Source organism: Vidua macroura, chromosome 5 (genome assembly GCF_024509145.1).
Source record: "Vidua macroura isolate BioBank_ID:100142 chromosome 5, ASM2450914v1, whole genome shotgun sequence".
NCBI lineage: Eukaryota > Metazoa > Chordata > Aves > Passeriformes > Viduidae > Vidua > Vidua macroura.
In genome coordinates, this window is record NC_071575.1 from 18,841,396 (window position 1) to 18,864,705 (window position 23,310).

At 43.1% G+C, this 23,310-nt stretch overlaps 1 protein-coding gene across 6 annotated transcripts; it reads left to right on the forward strand.

Moving 5' to 3' along the window:
* RANGAP1 (Ran GTPase activating protein 1) lies at window positions 1-22,708 on the forward strand. 6 transcript variants are annotated; one of them, XM_053977315.1, is made up of 17 exons: window positions 5-156; window positions 790-827; window positions 2,757-2,895; window positions 4,085-4,212; window positions 5,131-5,190; window positions 5,857-6,036; window positions 6,869-7,003; window positions 8,171-8,329; window positions 8,503-8,616; window positions 10,104-10,203; window positions 10,909-10,993; window positions 11,377-11,524; window positions 12,010-12,123; window positions 12,444-12,546; window positions 14,230-14,318; window positions 16,166-16,287; window positions 21,592-22,708. In XM_053977315.1, exons 3-17 carry the CDS (start codon window positions 2,784-2,786, stop codon window positions 21,659-21,661), a joined length of 1,719 nt encoding a protein of 572 aa, XP_053833290.1. In that variant the 5' UTR covers window positions 5-156; window positions 790-827; window positions 2,757-2,783; the 3' UTR covers window positions 21,662-22,708. The 6 variants fall into 6 exon arrangements, with proteins under 6 accessions (XP_053833294.1, XP_053833290.1, XP_053833291.1 ...); XM_053977320.1 differs by lacking the exon at window positions 5-156 and adding an exon at window positions 329-583; XM_053977319.1 differs by lacking the exon at window positions 16,166-16,287 and having other exon boundaries at window positions 1-156.
* The last annotated feature ends 602 nt before the right edge of the window (window positions 22,709-23,310 follow it).

Sequence of the window (23,310 nt, forward strand, 5' to 3'; positions counted from 1 at the left end):
ACGGCGCAGCAGCCAATCCCGGAGCGGGGAGCAGAACTGCCGGCGTTCAAATCCTCCGCCTCCCCCGCCCGCCCCTCACCCAGCGGCCCCGGCGCGGCGGCGGCGGCGGCGGCGTGAGGCTCCCGCGCCTTCCCCGGCGGCGCAATCCCCGTGGAGGTGAGGGAAGAGGCGGCAGCGGCCGCCGTTACCGGCCGGCGGAGGGGGCCGTGCGTGAGAGGGGGCGGTGCGTGAGAGGGGGCGATCCCGCGGGCTGACGCGCTTCTCGGCCCCGCCTGCGGGGGGCGCTCCCGCGCGCGCCCCTCCCACGCACAGGCGGGGGTCCCCGCTCGCGTCACGCGGGTCCGGCCGCGGGTCCCGCTCCCCGCGCGGAGCGGGAAGGGGCGTTCCGGCCGTGCTTTGGGCCGCGTTGCGTGGGGCGGGGGGGAGCGTGCGGCCGGCGCTCGGCAGCTCCCGCGGGGGAGGAGAGGAGCCTTCGCCCACCCCTGGAGCGAGCGACGCTGGGGGGCTGTGAGGAGCTGGCGGAGCGGGGACCTCGGGTTGTGGCCCCGCGCTAGCAGGTGCCCCGTCGCTGGGCGCGCAGCAGGTAGCCGGTGCGCTGGCTGTTGGGGTCGATGAAGTGTTGCAATTAAAGTATTCGTCTGAACTAACTTTTTTGATCATCGGGAAATGTAAAGTTTCTTACAGCCCTTAACTGAAAAGGAAACCTGTCTTTAGGCATTTCCAGATCTTGGTTGTGTTTCTCAGACAGACTAACTTTTTTTTTTTTTTTTTTTTTTTAATTCCCAAAAGCTTTCTCAGCGGAAGAATTAACAGTAAAGAGACCTCTGGTAGGTTGATAGTTGGGTGTGGGTGACATGTGCTATAAAACATGCTTCAGGATGTGTAAGGTGAAGAATGACAAAGGGGATTCAAGGGAAAGAGAAGCCAGGTGGATGTGAACATCTGTAAGGAAGATGATCATAGTAGATTGGAACTGATTTTTAAGAGTAAAGTTGTTAATTGAACTAGGTGGACAGACTGACTTCAGCAGATATTAACTTCCGTTCCTGTCTTGTAAAGCCTTCATGGTTTGGAGGATGTCCTCTTTTTCTTTCTTCTCAGTGTTGGATTGGCAGAGGCAGGGAGTGTCCATGAGTTTGGTATCCTGCTGTCTGGTAGGAGTGGAGTAAGTTACGTGGGTTTGGTGCCTTAAGTTTTAGCTTTCATGTTTTCCAGGTTCTGTACTGCCTTAGTGTGTAACTCTGAACTTCATTTAAAGTGTTAGCAAGTTCTCTTCACAGGGCAGGTAGACAAAACAATCCTGTTCCAGCCTGAGAACCATGGACACTGTTGCAGCTTCAGGCCCAAAGATTGTGAACAACAGCAAATTGAGGAGAGCCATTGGGGAGGATGGCACTTCATAACCTGAAGCTGAAATTGGACAATTAACCCCAATATGGAAATGAACCAAAACTTATAAAAGTGTGAAACCTCGTGATTGGGCGTCCATCTTGGGTGGAGCCATGGCCAGGCTCTTGTACTGCCCCAGGTGTAGTCTTTGAAGGCCTTTTAATAAATACCTACTTTATTCCTTTAACTCTGTCTAGCCTCTGTTCAGGTAGCCTCAGTAGGCATCAGTTTCTTCCTACTGGCAGCACCTACTTGAGAGGATAGTCATCCTAGAAAAATTATGTTCTTCAGCCTTGGAGATTTCACCCCTTGTTTCCAAAAGTAATATTAAAATTAAAGACCCCTGAAAAGAAGTCATACTCTGGAGAAGCTGGAGGCTTCACAGATGGGTATCAGGAGGAAATTATGTGGAGGAAAACATACAGCTTTCGTATAGAGGAGATTTTAAAACCAGCACTATTGACCTCAAGCAGCTACAAGAGTGTGGGGTCACTTCTAATCAGACAGGAATGGAAGGGAACCAGTTTTCTGTTGTAGGAATGGAACTTCATCCCTTCCGACGTGTAAATTCTAAGTGTGTGGTTTCTAAGCATTAATTGTATGTAGCCTTTTATCCCAGCAGAGACAGTGGGATAAGAAATGTACTCTGTTTATCCTGTTCAGTGGATGGAGGCCAGCTCCCTCGAACAGTGATTAATATTCATTAAATAATGCTATGCAGATGCTACCAGGCATGGCTAGCTTCAAACTTGTGCCTCAAGGCTAGATGCTCACTAATTTATTTTGAGTGTAAGATCATCCTGTTTAAGGTGTGATGAATTTGTGTAGAACATCTGAAAGGAAAGAGCACCCAGGAAGCGGAGAGAGTTTTGTATGCAGCGCACACAATGTTTTCAGCAACTCGATGGTTCTGGAACTGTGCTGACAAGGGCACTTTTGGGAATACCACTGAAAAGGAAAAGCAACTGTGTTCGTTCTAGCCTGCTTTGGAGAGCAGGGGAAGCATGCAGCACATATAATTAAAGGATGGAGCTTGAAACAAGAGGGATATTGCACTGTAATTGTTAATCTTGCACAAAGACTAATGTCTTAATGTGGCCTTAATCCATAGTTTTACCTACTGTTTATTTATGAAGTATATTGTCAGTGTTGGAAGAATCAGCACCATCTGACTGGCTGGCTTTGGAGTATTAATCTAGCTTAGCTGTCTTAATTGAGCTCTGGGGAAAAGTAAGTTATGACATTGAAAACTCAATTAGATGTCTGACTAACAAAAACCACATTAGTGTTCAAATAAATATAGTTATTTGTGTAGATTATGTATTGTAGTTAGAGTTTTTATGATGACAGTCTCTTTCAATTGACAGTTCTTAACTTTTGGAAAAAGCGGGAAAATGGCATCAGAAGACATCACTAAGCTTGCAGAGTCACTTGCCAAAACCAAAGTGGGTGGTGGACAGTTGAGCTTCAAAGGCCAGAGCCTTAAACTCAACACAGCTGAAGATGGTAAGAGAAAATACCCTTGTGCTTTGGAAGCGTCTCCCTGAAGTTGTAAAATCTTGTGGTAAACTTTCTGCTAATTCTGCATGGACAAGTTGTCATAACATATCTGCCATGCAGGGCTCTGTCAGCTACAGCTGCTTCTGATAGGGATGTTTCTTGCCCTTCTGGTACCCTGCCTTGACCTGGTGCCTTGGCAGTGCTGCAGCTGCTGTAACTGGGGTTTGGGTGCCTGGTTTGCAGTTGTTGTATTCTCGGTGTTCTCTCTGAGTGCTTTTGACAGTTACTGGGCATTAGAAGTCAGTGCTCCTTTTAAAAAGAGTAAACAAGTGTATCACAGCTCTTGGAACAAGATGTGCATAGAGGAATGGGCTGATAGGGTAGCCTGCTGCAGTAGTTTGCTTTCTTTGTCTTGTTGCTGTATGTGTGTTTCACAATAAGTCTTACAGTGGCTGCTAATGTAAATATCTGGAGAAAATGTATGTATTATATCAACATTTCTGCTGCACCAAGAAAAACAGCATGTTTTTCAGAGAGGTTATTTGCTATAGTATATAGCAAATATATATATAGTATATATACTATATAGCTTTTTTTTTTTTTGCTAATGCCAAAGGTGGAGCTTTTTTATAGATCAGTTTAGTAGTTCAAAGGCACTGAACTATGGGGAAAGGCCTTGGAGCTTGGGAACAACAGCAAGTTGCCCATTGGCAGGAGAGACCGTAGCTTGCTTCTTTGCCTTGCATAGGATTACTGTAGAGCTAACTTGTTCCACCCTGACATGTTTGCTAGACAGACATTACTTCTGCCAGTCAGTGGGAACTTTTTCCTATTGATGTGACACTAATGCCCATCAGCTTTTAACTTAGTCTCTGCACCTCTCCAGGGACTTGCACTCTATCTTTTAAAGCATGTGCTGAATGGCGGAATAATTTTATTTGGGAAGTAAAGAAACCTACTTTTGCAAATAGGAGGATGGCTATGAGAATAGAACAATGGAATTATGAGAAGGCAGGGTAGGGAATGGAGTGTGTTCTTTCTGGTGACCTGACACTTCAGCTCTGTTCCCATTGCTGTTTCAGGTGTTGTTCTAGCTGATTTTGCTAGAGTTTGAACAATTTTTACTGCATCTCAGGGTTACTGTGGTAACCAAGACAATGGTTAAAAGACTAACTAGGTTATCTGCTTCTTGCAGCGGAAGAAGTGATCAAGCAAATTGAGGAATTTGATGGCCTGGAAGCCTTGCGCCTGGAAGGCAACACAGTGGGTGTGGAGGCAGCAAAGGTTATTGCCAAAGCCTTGGAGAAGAAAAGTGAGCTCAAGGTGAGATTCTTAACTGGAGGGTAGTCAAGGGGAAGAAATAACGTGGAAATATTGAAGGCCTCTCTAGGCTCTTCCTCTGCAGAAACCTCCCTTGAGTTACCCCTAAAGTTTGCTTGGTGGCTCTTCCAGGATGAAGAGCAATCTTAGGAAAATACAGCATAACTTGGATGCTTTAGGATAATGGGAATACCTTCTGCATTCCTAACTTCCTGTTTAGAAGGCTTCCAGTCTTAAAGCTGGGAAGCTGTGTGAGGAAGAGCCTTTACTGAAGCCATCTGTAAACAAAGCCATGGCAACAAAATACTAAGTTCAAATTAAATTCTCTGAAAAACTGAGTTGAATCTTCTGGAGAGTGAGTCTTCAGAGAATGTCTCAGTAGGGAGGAAATAATGGAGGAAATGCAACAGGAGGTTCATCTTTGCTCAGGCTGTTTTCCTGCTATTGCTCTAGCCTCATGTTAAGGGGATGCTGTGCTACTAGAGGCACTACACTGTCCCTTGAAGGAGAGTGGTATGAGACAATGATATGCATTAATCACCCAAGTGTGGCATTTCAAGTAAGTTCAGGTTATTGCACTTCATACCTTAGTAAAATCTGCATTGCTGATGTATTCTTCTGTTTCCTGATGTTTTTTTCGATGGCAATTTTCTCAGCAGAAAATAATTCCAGCTTGAACACAAGCAAGAGTTCTTGTATAATGTTTATAGTGTGAATTTCAGTTACTTTGTCCTTGCAAGTGAAGTGATTGTAACACTGAATCTTGCAGCTCTTTAGTACAATCAAATGACAACCCAAGGGAAGGGAGACAGCATTAAGCTGTCTCCAGTGAAGTAAAGCATCTTGTACGTGTAAATGTTTATTACAGCTGAGTTGACCTAAATATTTTAGTGGGTTTTATCTGTATGCTTCTTATTTTAGAGGTGTCATTGGAGTGACATGTTCACAGGCAGGCTAAGGTCAGAGATCCCTCCTGCTTTGGTAAGTAAAAACTAGATCTGAGATTTCTGACTAATATAACCTCTTTTCTCACCTGTCATGCTTTTTGTGGGAGTCTGTATTTTGGTACAGAGCTGATCCTTCTCTGTGCTGTTAGCACTAAATGTCTCAGAATAGGTGAGTGGTTCTCTTCTGCTCTTCCTGTATGAGATGGAGAGGAGTCAATTAAAGGTTAAATGTGAGTCCATGCTGGTGAAGGAGCTTTTCACTGGGAAAAACCATCTTCATGACCCAGCAGATAAAGTGAGAGCTAAACTTTCTAAGTAAATAATATAGCTATGTCTTCTAAGACGATTACAGAGCTCCTCATTTCCTCAAGTCCTGTGAAGCCAGAACATAAACTCAACATTGATGAAAACAGTATTTCTTTCAGTGGTGTGGAGCAGGAAATTCACTTTGAAAAATATTTGACCTAAAGGGATGGGATAGTGTCTTGGTAACTGCTTTATAGTTATCTTTAGCTTAATTTATGCAACTTCCTCTCTGTATTTAGCAGTAAAGTTTTATTTCCCCATGCAGCTTTGCAGAATGTCTTCAAAGTGGAAATCGTTTTTTGCAGCATCACAGTCATACCTAGCCACTGCAGTGATGCTGTCACTGAAAGTTAATCCATTCCCTCCCTCCCACTGCCATCTGTTCTCCTTACAGAGCTCTTTGGGGGACGCACTCATTGCTGCTGGAGCCCAGCTGGTGGAGCTGGACCTGAGTGACAATGCCTTTGGGCCAGACGGTGTGCGTGGCTTTGAGGCTCTGCTGAAGAGCCCTGCATGCTACACTCTGCAGGAACTCAAGCTCAATAACTGTGGCATGGGCATTGGTGGTGGGAAGGTAAGGGTTATCCCCTCTTTGGGAATGAAGCTGGAAGCAATCTTTTGTGATGGCCAACTCCCCTGCTTAAGGCAACTACAAGTACACTGGGTTCTTCAAGCTTGGTCTAGTCAGTTTTTGAATATGGAAACTTCACAAGCTCTATGAATAGCCTTTCCCAGTGTTGAACAGCCCTCACAGTAAAAAAGGAGTTTGTGGTAAAATGATGTTTTTTCTGCACTTCATGTGCAGTTGTGTCTGACTCTGCCTTCTTTATATCACCTTCTCTCCTTGTCATTCTGGCTATTTTTACACGTGGATGATATCTCCCCAGAGCCTTTTCTTCTCCAGCCTTAATCTCAGGGGTCACTATTATCCTTGTGAGTAAAATTCTCCAGTTCTTCAATTGTCCTCGGCACCCTTTGCTGGACTTGCCCCAGTAAATCCATGTAGGAGCCTGGGGACTGTGCTTGGATGCATTTCACAGGGCTAAGTAAAGAAGGATCTGACCTCCTGTGAGTGCTTTTTCCCAGGACAGCCCAGTAGAATTCCTTTGCTTCAAGTGTGTACTGGTAGCTCATCATCAACTTCCTACCCATATAAGCTTACCTGATGAGGAGCAAAATGTTCTTGATGGCTCAGTGTGTTTAAGTGTTGCAAAGTTATCAATTCTTGCCTGAGACCATTGTTCAAGTGTTGCAGGTAGAGACAGTTTTATTGTATACCCTGTTGTAGAAACAGGTATGTGTTGGTGATGCTCAAAGTATTTCTCAGGAGGTGGATCTACAAAACACAGTAGGATTCCCGTAGAGTGACATGCTGGGGGAGTATAAGCTGTTTGTTTTATCTTTAGATATTGGCAGCTGCTTTGAAAGAGTGTCACAGGAAATCAAGTGCCCAGGGCAAGCCTCTTGCTTTAAAAATATTTGTGGCTGGCAGAAATCGTCTGGAGAATGATGGTGCCACTGCCCTGGCTGAAGCCTTTGGGGTGAGTATCAAACCAGAGCTGCTTTGCCAGCAAATTGGAGCAAGGTATGATTCAGTGCTAGTGTTAAAGATGATGCATGGAGAGTTTGCATCAGATAGGAGGCAGGAGCTGGTGGTCTGTTCACTGAAGTCACGATGTTTCTTGCTGCTGAAACTGGAGTCTTCAACAAGTAGAGTTAAAATTGCTGACTGAGTGTTTTTGTGACCTAAATTTCCAAACACATAGCTAGTCACTATGTAAAGTAGTTACCTGAGGGAGAAATAGTCATCTCCTGAGTAATTTAATAGTCCTATTCCTTTTCCTCTCTCTGTGCTAGTGGTTGTTGACTGGCACTGGGGTGGGTATCCCAGCTTTTTCTCTTGAGTTCTGCTTTGCTCAGTCATCTGGCAAAAGCAGTCCAGTGTTTTTGCTAGGATCATCTAGTCAGAGCTTGAAGTGTTGCCTGGTTTTCTCTAGCTGTCACTGGCCACTTGCACTTTTGTGGAAAGAAGACAATTCACTGTGATTGGGGCCACCTAATTTCCTCTTCATACATAAATTGTTGCTAGAAATGACTTCTGAATTACAATGCATATTGACAATGATATTGCAGGTTACAGCTTGACTTTTTTTTTTAAAGAACTGCCTTGATGTGATTTGGATTAATCAGTAATGATGGCAAATATAAGACTTCTTAAATACTAGAGTTGTATAAAAATGTGATTAATGGAGAATCCAAATTGAATGGCACTATCAAAATGGGGTTAATTACTGTTATGTGACATGCTGTTTAGTCCATAAACCATATTTGTACTAGGTTTCTTACATGTTTGTTTCAGTGCTAAATGTAGGTTTTAATTAGAAAATTCAAGTGATGTTGTGTGGTGTATTTCAGTGTTCTTGAACAACAGGTGAAGAACTCTTGTTTTAAGTTTAGAGTAGGCATATAGAACAATGATACTTGTCTCTTCGAATCAAGGCTTTGTATTTATCTGACATTGCCATGCATCTGTGATTTCACTTAGATTTGTGACAAAATTGCTGGTAAATAATTCACTGTAGAAGAACCAATGGAGTTTTGAAACTCAATTAAGTAAATCCTAAGAGGGGAGCAGTATACTCTCGAGCTGAAGTTGAATTGAAGCTGAACGTTTTCTAAAAGCTTGTTTTGTCTACACCCTTTCCCAGATCATTGGGACTCTAGAAGAGGTCCATATGCCACAGAATGGAATTAACCATCCTGGCATAACGGCACTGGCACAGGCCTTTGCTGTCAACCCACTGCTTAAGGTTATAAACTTGAATGACAACACCTTCACAGAGAAAGGAGCTGTGGCCATGGCAGAGGTGAGTTGTTTTAAGCAATTGTTTTGGGTTTTGTCTCAAGTCTGGTTGGTATTAGCACCTTTGGGTTGGTGGAACCATGTCATGTTGCAATAGGAAAGATGGCATTCCAGAAGTAATAGGATGTTCACTTACATGCATGTCTACTTTCAAATCTGTGCTGTCTTGCTCTGCAGACTCTGAAGGCACTTCGTCAGATTGAAGTGATCAACTTTGGGGACTGCCTGGTGCGTTCCAAGGGTGCTGTTGCTATTGCTGATGCTGTTAAAGAAGGGCTTCATAAATTAAAGGTATTGTCTGCTTGCTGTTCAGCTCTTTTGAAAAATGCCAAGTTTTCCATTTCATGTTTTTCTGTTCATTCTCCTACCACTACTGATTACTTTAAGATAGGGTTCAGAGCAGGCTCTGTGCTCACACCTGAGAAGCAGCAAGTTGTTATATAGGTCAGTGGCATCCCACCATCCAGTGAGGGCTGAGCTATGTGGAGGTGTATCAGTGATCTGGTTAGTCTTTACTTGAAGTTTTTGCAGCTGTTGGCTCAATTCAGTAAGTGCTACTCAAGAAATCTGATAATGGAAGTACCTGCTCAAGAAATCTAATAATGGAAGTACCTGCTGTTACAACTTCCTAGATCTTTAGGACTCGGGGCTGACATGAAGGGGACTTCATGAGCAGCTTGTCTTTTCAGCATTTCATAGCTCATACAGTTAATGCTTTTTCTTTGTTAGAGCATCAATCAAGGGTCCAAATATTTTTAGTTTTTTTGGTGATACCACAGCCTGCTACATCAGTGTTTGCAGGACTGGAATCTGACAACATTCTGGATAGGCTGAAGTCAAATTAATAACATAAGCAAACAAGGATCTTTAGAAACATCTGCCATGAGTCATAACTACCCTGAGATAGATGCTGAGCATATGATTCCTAATCTTGCAGTCAAAGACAGGAATTAACCTAATACCTATTTGTGTGTATGAACCTATAGAAAGAAGTAGGTTCTTTGTCATGTGTGATCCCTTGCTTGGGCTTCTGCTGGTTCTACTGGAACTTGTCTGAATCTCCCAAGCAAACTTAAGTAATGGGGTATTGAGATGAACAAACAGAAGTTAAGTCATTTTTCCCAGAGCAGAAATGGTTAAGGGAAGGTAGCATGAAGCAATTGCAGCTGATTCATTCTGTTCAAGGACTGCTTCCCTTCTCCTGTTAATATTCAATCCCTTCTCAGGAAGGGATTGGTCGAGCACAATGTGGTATGGTCGGGGATGGTGTCTGGCTGTTGAGTTACTTGACTCTTACTAGTCCACATGGTTTCTTTGTTGACTGGGTCTGTCAGAAGTAGTACCACTTGTGGCTTTTTTTTTTTTGAAGGCCTTAACTTGCAACTGAGGTGTCAAAGGAAATGTGTTATCTGTTTAGTACAGTAGCTGCCCTTTTTCTGTTGGGTTTACTGGAGTGGGAGTTTTGGAGTGCTCTTGAGACCCTTGATAAAAGATCTCCAGTCAGCTGACTGCTAAGGACTGAAATGTCTGCTACCTTTTAGGTGAGCAGTGATTTGTAAAATTGCCACCTTTAATAGTGCTGCTCGTAACTACCAGTATGTTTCAGAATTCCCCTTTCTGAGGTAGAAGTATGTCAGGCTTTATTTTCAATTAACTTTTTTTTTGCTGGGAGCCTCTTTAAATGAGTCTTTCCAGAACACTTGTGAGGACATGAAATTTATGGATATGATAGATCTTAATAGGAATTCTGCAGACAAAATGTCCTTCTGTATTTTTAGGAACTGAATTTGTCTTTCTGTGAGATCAAGCGAGATGCTGCTCTGACTGTTGCTGAAGCTATTGAAGATAAGACAGAGCTGGAGAAGTTGGATCTCAATGGTATGTAGGTTTGCTACATATCAAAATACGTATGGTTTGATTGCAATGAGAAACCACTAGGAAGAATGTTGACAGAACCATATATTCTATTCTTGCACTTGTCAGCATATAGAAAACAGTACTCAGTAGCTGAACTTGCTTGACTTTGGGATGGGAAATGGTTAGATCTTGAAAGTTTTCTTAAACCAATTGGTAAGCATTTTTAGTACACCTGATAAGGTGCAAAGATTAAGCTGATACCTATACCTCTTTTCAGTAAAACTCTAATTATTCAGTGCTATCTCAGATACTTGATAATTGTAAACAAAAACATTTATGTGCAGCTCTGCAGAAGAGTGTGAGTACTTTGACTTTTGTTGGCTTTTGCTGTTCATACCTTGTGTCACTGCATTTCACTGGTGCTGTGTTGTGTGTCCTTGTTTTAGAATCACTAAGAACAAGAGCTATTTAGAGAAATAATAGGAAGTCTCTCAAACTCCTGAAGCATTAGGGGATTTTCATCTCCAACCACTGTGTAATGATGCTGAAATTTTAACAACTGATTCTGTCTGATAAGTGCAGTTTGTGTTGCTGCCTCTAAGGTGTTGTCCAGAAATGGCATGTAACTGTTTGATTTCAGAAAAGAGATAGACAAGAATATACAGGTAAGTCCTCAAGAGCAAACTTGTGTGCATCTGTCAAGTCCACTTTGCTCTGTCAACCTAGGTAACTGTCTGGGAGAAGAGGTGTGTGAGCAGCTCCATGAGATCCTTGAAGGCTTCAATATGGCATCAGTGCTGGGATCTTTGAGGTAGGCATAGTACCAGAGTTTAAATCAGAAGTTTTCTGACAATTTTCATGAACACTTTAATTGACCTATTTCATTTTAAAATAACTCTTTCATTGCTGGTGGATCTGAGTGTGGAGCACAGCCGAGAACATGTATTAAACTTGTCTTGTTTTCATTGATGGACTCACCTCAGCATAAGTAACTGATTGTGTTTGTTGATCTTTTCTTGCTGTTCTCTGGGTGAGTGATGTCTGAGTGTCCTCTTGGTGTGTTGTAGGTGAGATGTGCTTCTTGCAGTAGGACTTTAAGGAGAGGCTTCTCTTTTGTTCTTGACAAGTTTTGAGTTCCAGTGTACAGGAATTCCAGGTGTGTAATTAATGGAATGTGTAACATTCTAACCTTAGTGATGATGAAGGGGAGGAGGATGACGATGAGGAGGAGGAGGAAGATGAAGATGAGGAGGAGGAAGAGGAGGAGGAACAGCAACAGCTGAAGGAGAGAGGAGCGGAAGAACAGGAGTCACTGACTCCTAAGAAGATAATTGATTCACAGGTAAGCTTACTGCCGGATGGATTTTTGGTTTCATCAGCTGGAGAAGAGTAAAGTAGGAAGTGAGGTTGTGGAGTCTGAACTTGAAGTGCTGACAGGCAGTCACATTCCTCCATGGGCTGCCACTATTGTACCAGGGAAATAACACTCAGGAAATAAAACGGATTAGTTGAAAAATGCATTTTGTTCAAGTGGGCATGTTGTACCCATGTGTGGAGGGAAAGGCTGAGTAGCGGTTGTAGCAACACATGGGTAGCAAAAGTCTTCCATATTCAGAAAGTGGTGGGGACCTTGTACATGCAGTGCCATGCCCTTGTGGTAGCATATCCTGACCACTTCAGCTCTGGGCTTAGGTCAGCCTCAGGCTGTTTTCAAAGAGAATAGATTCTGGCCTGGTATAGCTGTGCCCTGAGCTGTCCCATCTGCTTTTGCTGAACCAATTGATTTACTTCCAAGAATAAACTTGAGATGGATTCCACCTGTTTCAGGCTTCAACTCCAGTGCCATCTCCTCCTGTGGATGTTGCCACGTTCCTTGCTTTCCCATCACCAGAGAAGCTGCTGCGACTAGGACCAAAGTGCTCTGTGCTGATAGCTCAGCAGGTAGGTGAGCTGGTGCTTGTCTGGGCTTGCTTTTCCTCGCAAAATTGTTTAATTGCCAAAGGTGATAACTTGATCTAGATTTGCATCTTTTCTCCAGTGATCCCAAAGAACCTGATGGAAGCAGATTATGCAGCTAATGCTTAAACTGGCATCAGAGCTTCTACATAAAATAATTGTTTGTGTTGCTTGTGCCTTATGATACGGCCAAGGCAAAGCTGATATCAGTCAGCTGAAAACTGTAATTCTTTCCATAGCCCTAGCAGAGACCCATGTTGTGTAGCTGTCTAGCAGTTAACTGATCTCTATTTTTTCCCTTTCAGACAGATACATCTGATGTAGAGAAAGTAGTTGCAACCCTCCTAAGGATATCCTCAGTCTTCAAAGATGAGGCCCCAGTGAAAACAGCAGTGCATGAAACAACAGGTGATTGTGCCTTTCTTTCCATTGTGGTGTGACCTGGTTCAGTGCCATAGACACCTCTGCAAGGTGGACAAGGCCCCTGTGAGCCAGGCCACTGGGCCTTTTTATACCTGGCAGATAACAAAGTGCCAAGCTGTGCCCTGCTGTTGTGTAGAGTGGAAGATTCATTCTGAACCTGGCATATTTTGTGCTGCCAAAGCCTGTCCCTGTTGTAGTTGCCTGATGCTGCCCTTACTGCATCTCCTTGATGCTGGGCTGTCCATAGCCAGTTGTTCTGTATTTTAAGGTCGGTTACCTTTCCAAGGCTGTTTATTTAAAAGGCATTTTGCAGGAAGTAGCCTCCCTAGTGTAGTGTTATGAGATTGCAAAGAGAGACCTCCTAGTTGATATCTCTTATCTTTAATTTCTTCAGGAAGCAGGGATTTCCAACATGGGGCAAGACACAGAAACCAGTGTTCCAAGAAGGGACCGTTTCTCACACTATATTAGAGTAGTAGTTTGGGTTAGGTCTGATTAGTGTGTGGACTACTAGGATATCCCTTCGTGATTTTGCTTGGATATAGGAATTTCCAAACAGTCCTGGGCATCTGACCACTGCCTTTCATTTTTTTCAAATCCCCCAGCAATTCAATCCTCCCACATGTGAACTACCCATCATTACTGTGCAAAAGAATTGGATCAATTATTGTGAAGACTACTTAAAGTGGTGTACTGTGCATTTCCCTGGTTTGGAATTCATAGCCATGGTGAAGCAGTTGTTTTACAAACAGTAACACAATAGCTCTCTGCAGTTGGTTATGGGTTGAATCAGTGAAAAATAGTCAGTTGGCACCTCACTGAGCTAGAGCACCTTGGTTCATACCTGTTACGAGTTGTCTCCAGCAAAAAATGGAACAAAGGGTATTACTGTTGTACCAAGTGTGTTTGTTTACGTGTTTATCTTTATTCCTGCTTCTTCAGGAAAGAACCTGGCAATTACTTTACTTTCATAAAAGCAGTCATCAGCTGACAGTGAGGGCCCTGGTTAATGTCTGGCACTGTTCTACAGCCACTCTAGTGAATTCTGCCCATTCTAAGAAAACAATTGTCAGAGGTCAAAAATGGGTTACCTTGCCACCTTGTACACATGAGAGGTTAAAGCCTTGGTTTGCCCATTGTTTGTGGCATCGTATTAGTCCTGAGGAAGCACAGAAAACAGCTGAACCAACTTTGTCATTGTGTTCTCTCATTCTTTGTGGTTTCAAATGAAGGGTGAATTGTTGCTGGCCTTTAACAAGTCAAGGCACTCTACCTCTTGATGAACTCTAGCTCATCTCCTCATGTTTGTATGCATGTTTATATGTATGTGTACACATAGCATGCATGCTCAAAAGCACTGAGCAGAGCATCTGGTGGTGCATAGGACTGGGGTATATTGCATCTGAAGCTTGGCAGTGTGGGAATTCTCACGTGGGCTTTGTGTGTTTCGCTGGATATTTTAAATTTTGTTTTTTCTCCTTTATACTTAAGGGGGTTTACCTGTCTTAATGTTTCAGAGCTTATAGCTACAGAGACAAATGAAATCTTAACAGATACTATATCACAAAACCAATTTAACAGCTCAGTTTCTGTATGATCCATATTCACCTTAAAATCCATAAATGTCCTTTTTGTGTTGATTAAACTAATGTGCTTATCTCTTTTTAGATGCCTTGATGAAAAAAGCCTTCAGTTCTGCCACATTTAATTCAGATGCATTCATCTCAAACCTCTTGGTCCACATGGGACTACTTAAGGTGAGGAAGCAGGAAAGAGTTAAGTCATGGTCTGTTTAGGCTGATGAAGGCCAGACTGGCAGGAATTTGGGTAATTATGTTGCCATGGAAGCAGCTGGATGCCTGTGCATGCCTGATGCCCAGGGACAATGGAAGTCTTTGGGTCCAGCAGAAACTGCAAATTGCAAGGTCACATTAAGATAAAAGATGTGTGCCTTTTTGTAAGTCTCCTGCTTAATGTGCTCTGCATTCTCAGTCATTGCCTGAAGGTAGGGAGGCTCAGGTAGGGCAGTAATGCTGCTGCTGATTATAAAAGCCATATCAATGTTATTAGTTATTGGGATCCTTTAGGGCATTTTTTGAGAGCATGTCTCAAAAATGTGTATCATCTACTCATGCCAGATCAATGGCATTCAACTTCACGCTTTGGAGACTCTTTGCCAAATGCTAGTGTTAAGTAATTAGTTGCAAGGAATAAACTTACTGTGAGAAGATGGAGGGTCAGTAGGAAGCCTGTGATTTTCATAGAATTAATAGCTTTATTTTCAGTGAGGTGATTTTCATAGAGTTACTAGCTTTATTTTTCAGTGAGGTGGCTGTGGAGAGGTTATCTCTGCAAAGCCTTAGCACCTTTGCCTGCTTGTGCTACAAGGGTTAGTGTTTCTCATTGCCTCAAGACCTGGAAGCTGAGAATATAAGCTTGGACTAGGACAATTCTAAACTACAGACAAGCCATAATCTGTTAGAGCAGCCTACTATTAAACAGGTTTGTGAATGTCCTTCTGGTAGTCTCCAGCTTGGCGTTCAGACCCTCATTGACATGTTGTGCATATGACTTAATTTCCTAAAAATCAGGTTAGCCTCTCTCTGTATTCACTGTATACTGGACCAGCACTGAGCTTCCCACTTCCCAGAAAGGTCAATGGAACCCAAGGTGGTATTTGGTTCTGCAGAATGCCTGTTTTGAGGACTGCCACCTACCTCTTGCCCATGTGGAAAATAGCAGTATGCATGAGGCACAAAGCACAAACCTGTGCTCCTGAAGAATTCTTTCAGGACAGGAAGTGGTGATAAAGCCCTGGCGGATCAACCTGCTGATTCACATCTGTGATGTGCCTAATTCATACCCAGTTCCCTACATGTGGATAAGGTGCATACTCCATTTTCAGTCCTATATAGCTGGAAGCATGTGCACAACAGATATTCTTAATACTGTGAACTCCAAGGTCATACAGCAGGAACACAGGTCTGGGTCCTGTCTACAGAATGAGGAGTTTTGTTGAAATGCCAGTAGAAAAATACGTTAAAACAATGTAAGAGTTGGGACACATAGGGTAGCATCACATTAGGAGTAAGAAATAACTTATGCATCATGTAAGCAAGGGGATGTTTTGGCTTTATCTTGTACATAACTGTGAGACTAGGTCTGGGAACACTGCATCAGGTTTTGGAGGGAGCCTGTCAAAGAGTTGGAGGTGGTATAAAAATGAGCTACAGAATAACACAGTAAAAATTGTTAAGGCAACTGAATTCTTTATGGACTGAAGTCTGGTGAAATTCCTCAGGAGAATGCTTGGACACAGAGCCTCTGAGAAGATTTGGCTGTTTCACTTGCAGGTTCACTACTTCCCTTTCCCTGTTAGTACTACTGTCAGTTGATAAGTACTAGAATGTTCTTGATACAATATTTCAGGTGCTGGGAGATGATGGAATTGGCTACCTTTGTCTTGTACTTAATCTAGTGACCAGCTTTCTATCCTGCAGTATGTGGAAGCACTTCATTCAGCAGAGACTTACTTGTCTGTGAATTACAGTGGGCTAAGTCAAATCCCAGTTCTCTGATGTCTGATTTCTTGTCCATTTGTCAGAGTGAAGAGAAGATCAAAACTGTACCAAGCCTCTATGGTATTCTTATGACCTTGAACCATATGGTCCAGCAGGATTATTTCCCTAAATCACTGGCCCCAGTTCTCTCAGCTTTTGTTACAAAGTGAGTATTGTATTTGCCATGCAATCTTCTCTGTGGGAGCTTGTGCAACTGTTTGAGGGTTAATAGCTGCATGTAAGCTGTTGTGAAAGCCCACTATATGTCTGTTCTGAAACTGAGAATTAGTAGCTTAATGGGCCTCTATTTTATCTTGTTTATTGCAGTATGTGAGGTTCAGAATTGAAAAAAATCTAGAGAGGGAAAAGAGGGAAGTTGGCTTTGCGAGGAAGTGGCTCTGAAGGAGAGACTGCTAATACCTCTCACAGAAGAGCTTTTTTGAACTTAAGGAAACCTGCTGGGTTTCTGGCCACTGTATGAGGGAACTGTGGGTACACTGGATCTAGCTATGCCCTCCAAGTCATCCTTCAGACTTACGCTGTGTGACACTGAACACTAGCAGATGAGAACTGCAGAACACAAAGACTGTATTTGTTTTTAAATAGAACTTCCTACTGTGACAGCAACAAAGTTAGTGATTTTTCTGAGAACCAAATGGGGAGCGTAAGTACTGAAGAAGCTGCTTTTACTGACTGCCTGTACTGAATGTTGTTATTTCCACAACAGGTCTAGAACTAACCCCTGCCCCCACTTTAGCTTTTTTAATGTATTAAATGGCTGTGGAAGCCATATCTCTCCTAAATTAAATCAGTGTCAACTTCAGCATTGATGAGATTTAGGGGAAAAAAACCCACCAAATAGACTTGCAATAGGATTGCCTCCTACTGTTCAGCAGTCAAAGGAGAAGCAGTCCAAAATGATCACTCCAGGCAAAACAGCAGAGGCCTGAAATCTGTTTGCAGCTTGATGGCTGGCTCAGCATGGACCATGTGCTGTGTAGGGTGAGAGCAGCTTTTAGCAGGTTCCAGAATGAGGCTTAAGACTTCCTGAATTTCATGGTATATGGGTTAGCAGCAACTGCTTAGGATCCCTTGCTGGTGTAAGGTGGAGGCATCAGATAGTTGTGGCCAGTATGAAACATGGACAGTAGGAATGCAGTCAAATACTGGTAGTCTGTCTTGGTTCTACTGGGCTTGGAAGCTGGCCAGTTGTGATGGGGGAAAATAATTTTTCCAAGCATTTGTGTAGCTGAAGCTGTCAAAACTGATATGTAGCAGTGGCTTGTGTCTATAAAGACCAACCATGCTAAGGTGAGTTTTGGAAAATAAAGTATCTTGTTTACACATGTGTAAATGCTGACTGGAGGCCCTTCGTGTGGAACACTTTGCCTGCTGCCTCCTGTCTTTGTGTTGATCAGGTTAAGGCACTTAGAAGCCAGTGACCAAATGCTTTACCAAATGAACAAATATACCTCCAACTTGATCATTATAGATTTAAGCAAGAAATGCCAGGACTTGCCATGTGAAGCTACCCAGCCATATCACTGAATTTCTGCTGTTTCCTACACTGCTGCCTTGCTCTTGGTTATTGATCAAGCCCCAGCCCTCAAAATGGAATTTAAATTGCTGGAAGCTGAGAATACAGGAGAAAGACTTTGGTTTAGGGTATTTGACTGTCCTAATTGTGTATGTCAGGTAGCAGTGTCTGACAATTTTGTTCAGAAAAGATAATTGTCTCCCCTCTTCATGTACATATAGGCTTTTTCCCAATAAATGTTTTTCAGCTGTAGCTGATGCTGTATGTGACAAAATAAAGAGTAAAATTTTGATGTTCATTAACTCATCAACACAAACCCTATTAAAGCCAAAGCCAGCATTTCACTACACAAAAAAGAGGGGAGAGTCTCTTGGTGGAAGTATGAGGCTGTTCATAGGTTCTGTAGAAACTGAGTGAGAGCTGAGACCCTCCCTTTGTTGAAGGCAGATTTTCCTCTGGTATGTACCAGTGCTAATGCCAAGCCTCCACCAGTGTGCTATGAAATGCTTGGGGCTGAAGTTTTCTGCTTTACAGACTTGTTGTAAGCTGTGATTTTAGAGGGAAACTTTGGTCCTGCATAATGAAGTCCACACTAGATACAAGCAATCTCTCTCTGTTATATGAACACAGGCCTTTCTTACAATGCTTTCCCTTAAGGGAACAAGGACAACAGCTCTTAAATCTGTGTCTGGGTAAAGGTCAACAGTTCAAGAACCCTGCAGTCCAGTTAAAACAGCCTGTTGTGGTTTCACCCCAGCTGCCACCAAAGCCCCACACAGCCGTTTATTCTCAACCCAGTGGGATGGGGAAGATAAGGGGAAGACTGAAAGTGAGCAAACTTGGGGACTGACGTGAAGACAGGTTAATAGGTAATGCAAAAGCTGCATCTCTAAGAAAAGCAAAACAAGGAATTAATAAATCACTTCCACTATCTCCAGGAAGGCTCCATCATAGCTAGCTTCTTCCTTCTGCTTTATTTGATAAGCATGATGCTGTGCTATGGAATATCCCTCTTGCTGCTGGGGTGGGGTGAGGAACAAAATGCCTTGATGCTGTGTGAGCCCTGCTCAGCAGTAACTGAAACATCCCTGTGTCAGCAGCACTGCTTCCAGCACAAATCCAAAACACAGCCCCTCCTGTGAAGCAAATTATCCCAGCCAAAACCAACACACAGCTTCTCACTTAACCTCTATCCCTTGTCTCTTCTTGGATTTCAGTCAGAGTAAAATTGCAATCCTAAAGTTAAACCTCTACCTGGTTAACCTAGTAATATTCAGAACTCATCTGGCCTCTGTTTCTGCAAAAAATCTAATTCTACTCTGCCAAACCTATGATTACTTCACTTGCAGAAAAATAATATGCATTTTTGTGGTATTTTTCTTTCTCATTTTGGTTTGCAGTTAGCTCTTCTGGGCTTTTAGAGCTGTAAAGTTCTTGTAGCTGCCTAGGCCAGAGCTCTGCTGTCTTTCACTGCGAGAGGGCTTCTGGAATAGGCACTTACCTCCTTCCTTTTGTGACAATTTGTTGTTATAGGCAGTGTTCTCTGTTCAATAATATTTACAGAATTATGGATACAGACTGTAAACAGCATCCATCTTACTCTGCTTGCTGTCAAGCCTTATTTGGGTTTTTTGGACGCAAGAGGGTGCTGTGAATCCACATGTGCTTTTCCATAATTTTTTAGGTGGAAATACTGAAAGTATGTGGATGTCTGCCTGCCCACTTGAGCCTTGCTGGAGGTGATGGGGTTTGTGTTTGGTTGGTTTTTTGGTGGTTTTTTGTTGTTGTTGTTTTTTTTTTTTTCTGGTTGGTTTTTGTTAGTTTGTTTTGGTTTTGGTTTTTTTTAATGTTGCTCTTTGCTGTGGAATTGCATCACATCACTGGTCTCTTCCAACAGTCTGTAGCATAGAGTGGCAGGCAGGTAACTCCACAGCAAATAAGGAGAATTTTATTGTTAGAGGAGGCTTAGTGTCAGGAGAGGGGGCTGAGGGATCTTGTCTGTGATCAATATCAGTGGTCCAGGTTCTCTATTTCCATAAAAGGGCAGCTGCCTGGATGGAACCAGCTCCCTCATTGCAAACACATTGGACACAGAGCCAGGGCTGGATCTTCTGAAGATGAGGGCTGAAATTGAAATGTGTCTCCCAGCCACTTTGAAGATAAACTCCAAGCTGTAATTCTGTGACACTGTGTGTTCAGTATGAGGCATTGAATGACTCTTGGGGGGAATAAAATGGTTAGGTCTTCTCCTGGATGTGCTTCTATTAAACAGCAGCAGCCATGGAGTGAAGTACCAAACAACCTCTGTAGCGATTGGTCGTATGCTGTACACCTGGAGGTGAACTCCTTGCTCCTTCGTAGATATTCCACTCTTTGTTTCAGCTCACCCTTTTCCCCAGATTGAGTAGGCTTCACAGCTGTTAATTCTTAAAGGTTATTTTACTGTGGTGAGGTGGGAGAGAGGTAAAATCAATGATTTCTATTCTCAGAACAGTGGAAAACATTGCATTAAAATTCTTTGGAGGAAGCTCCCTAATGGATGGACTGAGACTGGTAAAAGTTTCAGTGATGCTGAGCCAGCAATTACCTGCAGAAACAGAAATACACATTACTGGGAGGTGATGGAAACATTACAGAAATTTAGCCTCATGTTAACCCTGCTGTGAGTGTGTTTCCATGGTTTAATTTCAGGGAGTAGATTATTCTGTGTAAATCTGACTTAGCTATTACAACTTGTGTCTCTTCTGTCTTGGGCCCTTTTGGGTGACGTTCTGCATGTTTGTGGGCCTGTGTTCTGTGGGCCACCTGAAAGGTGCCCCTCTTGCCTTTTTCCCAACCTGCAAATGAAAATTCGAGATAATTTTAGGAAGGAGGTAATATAAAAGGGGATCTTTATTTGAAGAGGCAGTTTTATCTCCAGAGGCAGTTATGTCCACAAAAGTCCACCTCCCCCACCCCCAGGGGTGAGTACATTTTATAGGTTTTAGAAAACTAGCATAATTCATAAGAAGCACCAATTAGGAGGACAAGTGGTGATGCAATTCCCCCCTAGGTCAAGCCCCTTCTCTGGAGCCCCTTCTTTAGCACTAGTTGTACTTTGTCCATGAAAATGTGTCTTGAAGAGTTGTTCTCATCCTTGGTTCCCAGGAAGAACCAAGATAGTAAGGAGTCTTGTACTTCCTGGGGCTTGGCGCTCTGGAATTTTTGTCTTTCTGCTTAAGGAAAGGCCATGGAAAAGTACTGGGAGAACTGGTCATTAATACAATAGATTACAGAGCTGCAAATACATGTGTGAAGAATACATGTGTGAAGAGAACATAGAAAAAAAGGCAAAACCTAAACGGCATCAGTCCAGCAAAGCCAGTCAGGTGTTAATTGACCTCAGGGAAGAGTAACAGGAGGTTATGCTGCCTCTTTTAAAGACTTTAAAAGTCCTGAGAATAAAGTGACCATCTGATTATAGATAGCAGATGACTTGGTGAGAAAAGACTGGAGTGCTCACAGGATCATCTCCTGTGTTTTGGGGCTCTAAACAATGAAACTTGATGGGAAAAATCCATTGCTAGAAGAGAGGGAAGGGGGGTTCCACCTCCATTATTCTACCCAAAATGAGACACTGGGCTGCAGCGATAAAAGTCAGCAGCAGATTGTTTATAGGTATGGAAATAAATGTTCTGATTCTTGGCCAATGTCTTCCTGACTTGGACTCTCAGGAGAGAGAGTTTTCCACAGCAGGCTCTGAATGGGAAGCAGTGATCTAGGCAGCAGTGATGGAATGGTGTTGGAAAAGATAACTGAGGGCAAAATCTGTAGGTTTTGGGGCATACACATCCAATGCATTGAAAATAGTGTTTATTTGCTTAGTCAAAGGCAGACACAAAGCCATTCTTAAATTCAGTATTTTAAATCTCTCTCTCTCCCTTCTTTCCACAGACCCAACCGTGCTCTTGACTCCTGTTCATTTGCTCGCCACATGCTCTTACAGACCCTCCACCAGCTGTAGGAGACAAGAGATGTGCCCTTCCTTCTCCATAGGACTGTCATCAGCAGAGAACTCGGAGCCATGGAGTGGGAGAGGATCCCAGAGCCCATACAGACATGCTGTCCTTTTCTCTTTATTCCCCTGTAGGAAATCTGTCCTTCCTTCTGCATTCATAAACTTGAACAAATCCAGCTGAATTGTCTTCCTACTCCTCTTGAAGTGATTCCCTGGTCTGTAGGGCAGGTGCTTACGCTAAAATAAGTCTGTACTGCTGTGAGCTCAGCATGATTTGAAGAGTTCTCCATTTTGGTTGCATTGGCAAGGGTGCCAAGACTAACACAGGGCCCAGAAGAGCTCTCGTCTGGATCAACCCAGTTGGGCATTTTATTTTATTGGACTTTGACTCCTGCCTTATAGCATTTAGCACTGTGCCAGAGGGAGGCTCTGCTGCTGCTGCTGCCCTGCTTCTCTGGGCCAAGGGGTTGCTGCTCATGGGTCAGAGGGGTGAGGTGTGATCCCCTTTGGTTCTTCTTTCAAGTCTGTTGTCAAAGGCAGTGTGTGGCTGATGTTTATTTTAATATACTCTTCCCCTTCTGCTGTGGCTTGGAATATTTGTGTAGTGTGGCTGATCCTGGTGGCCATTGCTTAAGGGAGCGAGCATATTTTATTGTAAATTTTTTTTGCCATTGCCTGTGTTGTTTATTCTTCCTGCCCTTTTCCTTCTCACCCTAATTAAATAGGCTTGGTTTGGAAATTAATATAATTCATGAAATCCCTGTGGAATGTGTCCCTTTCTCTTCCCTTTGACAAAACACTGGGCCTGTGTACACTGTTCATATGTTTGAAAGCCAAGCACCTGTAAAAATATGGAGAGAGAAGGTTGTGATTTTCTCTGAACAAGTAGCAGCAGATGCCCCTAAATCTGTCTGGAGGATTGTCCATATGCCCATACGTGCCTTGGAACCGCCATGACATTCCTCCGTACAACTTAAAAATGTTTATGTCGATTGCCTGAAATGTTATGTAAATAAATATTAACTCCAGCCTTATCATCATTTATAAAACCTACACTGGGATTTGGAAGCCTGTTTTGCAGCTTTATGTGATTGCAGAGTTTGCAGTGGAACAGAAAATGGGACTGGAATGGAGCATGGTTTGTGTGAGGAGAGAGGCACCAGTAAAGTGAGAGGGAGTGAAGCTATTGAGTCAGAAACCTTGTTTCTGCAGCACCCCATCTCTTTTCTTGATGGTCTCCTGCTCCTGTCCAAAACAGGAACGTGGCAGAGGAGCAGGATTCCCTCCGGGCATCTTTGAATTCCTAGCACAGTCTAAATAGAAAAAGCAGTGCCAACACTTATTAGCAGTAGGCTGCTACTCAGCTGTAAGTAGTATGAAGTGAGCACTAAACTTTTTACTGTCCCACATTCCCAGGATGAGGTAAATTTAAGCACTTTATCTGAGGCTGGAATTCACAGGAAACTGTGAGCTTTCCTTAAGAATGATTGGACTAAAAACTCCATCACAAGTCTTTCTGGTGTAACCTCATGCACAGTCAAGATTTGGCCAGCCCATGTCTTGCTGGATTTTTCTCTGGAAAGCTGTGACTTGATGCTCTGACCATTTGAATCCTGAATTTTTTTCTCTACTTCTTATCAAACTGCAGGGAGTAG

Excerpts from the sequence above, each read along its gene's own strand:
- RANGAP1 (XM_053977315.1), top strand. The coding sequence starts at position 2,784 with ATGGCATCAGAAGACATCACTAAGCTTGCAGAGTCACTTGCCAAAACC. Across the intron at positions 2,896-4,084 it reads ACTCAACACAGCTGAAGATG|CGGAAGAAGTGATCAAGCAA; the intron begins GTAAGAGAAAAT and ends TGCTTCTTGCAG. Across the intron at positions 8,330-8,502 it reads GAGCTGTGGCCATGGCAGAG|ACTCTGAAGGCACTTCGTCA; the intron begins GTGAGTTGTTTT and ends CTTGCTCTGCAG.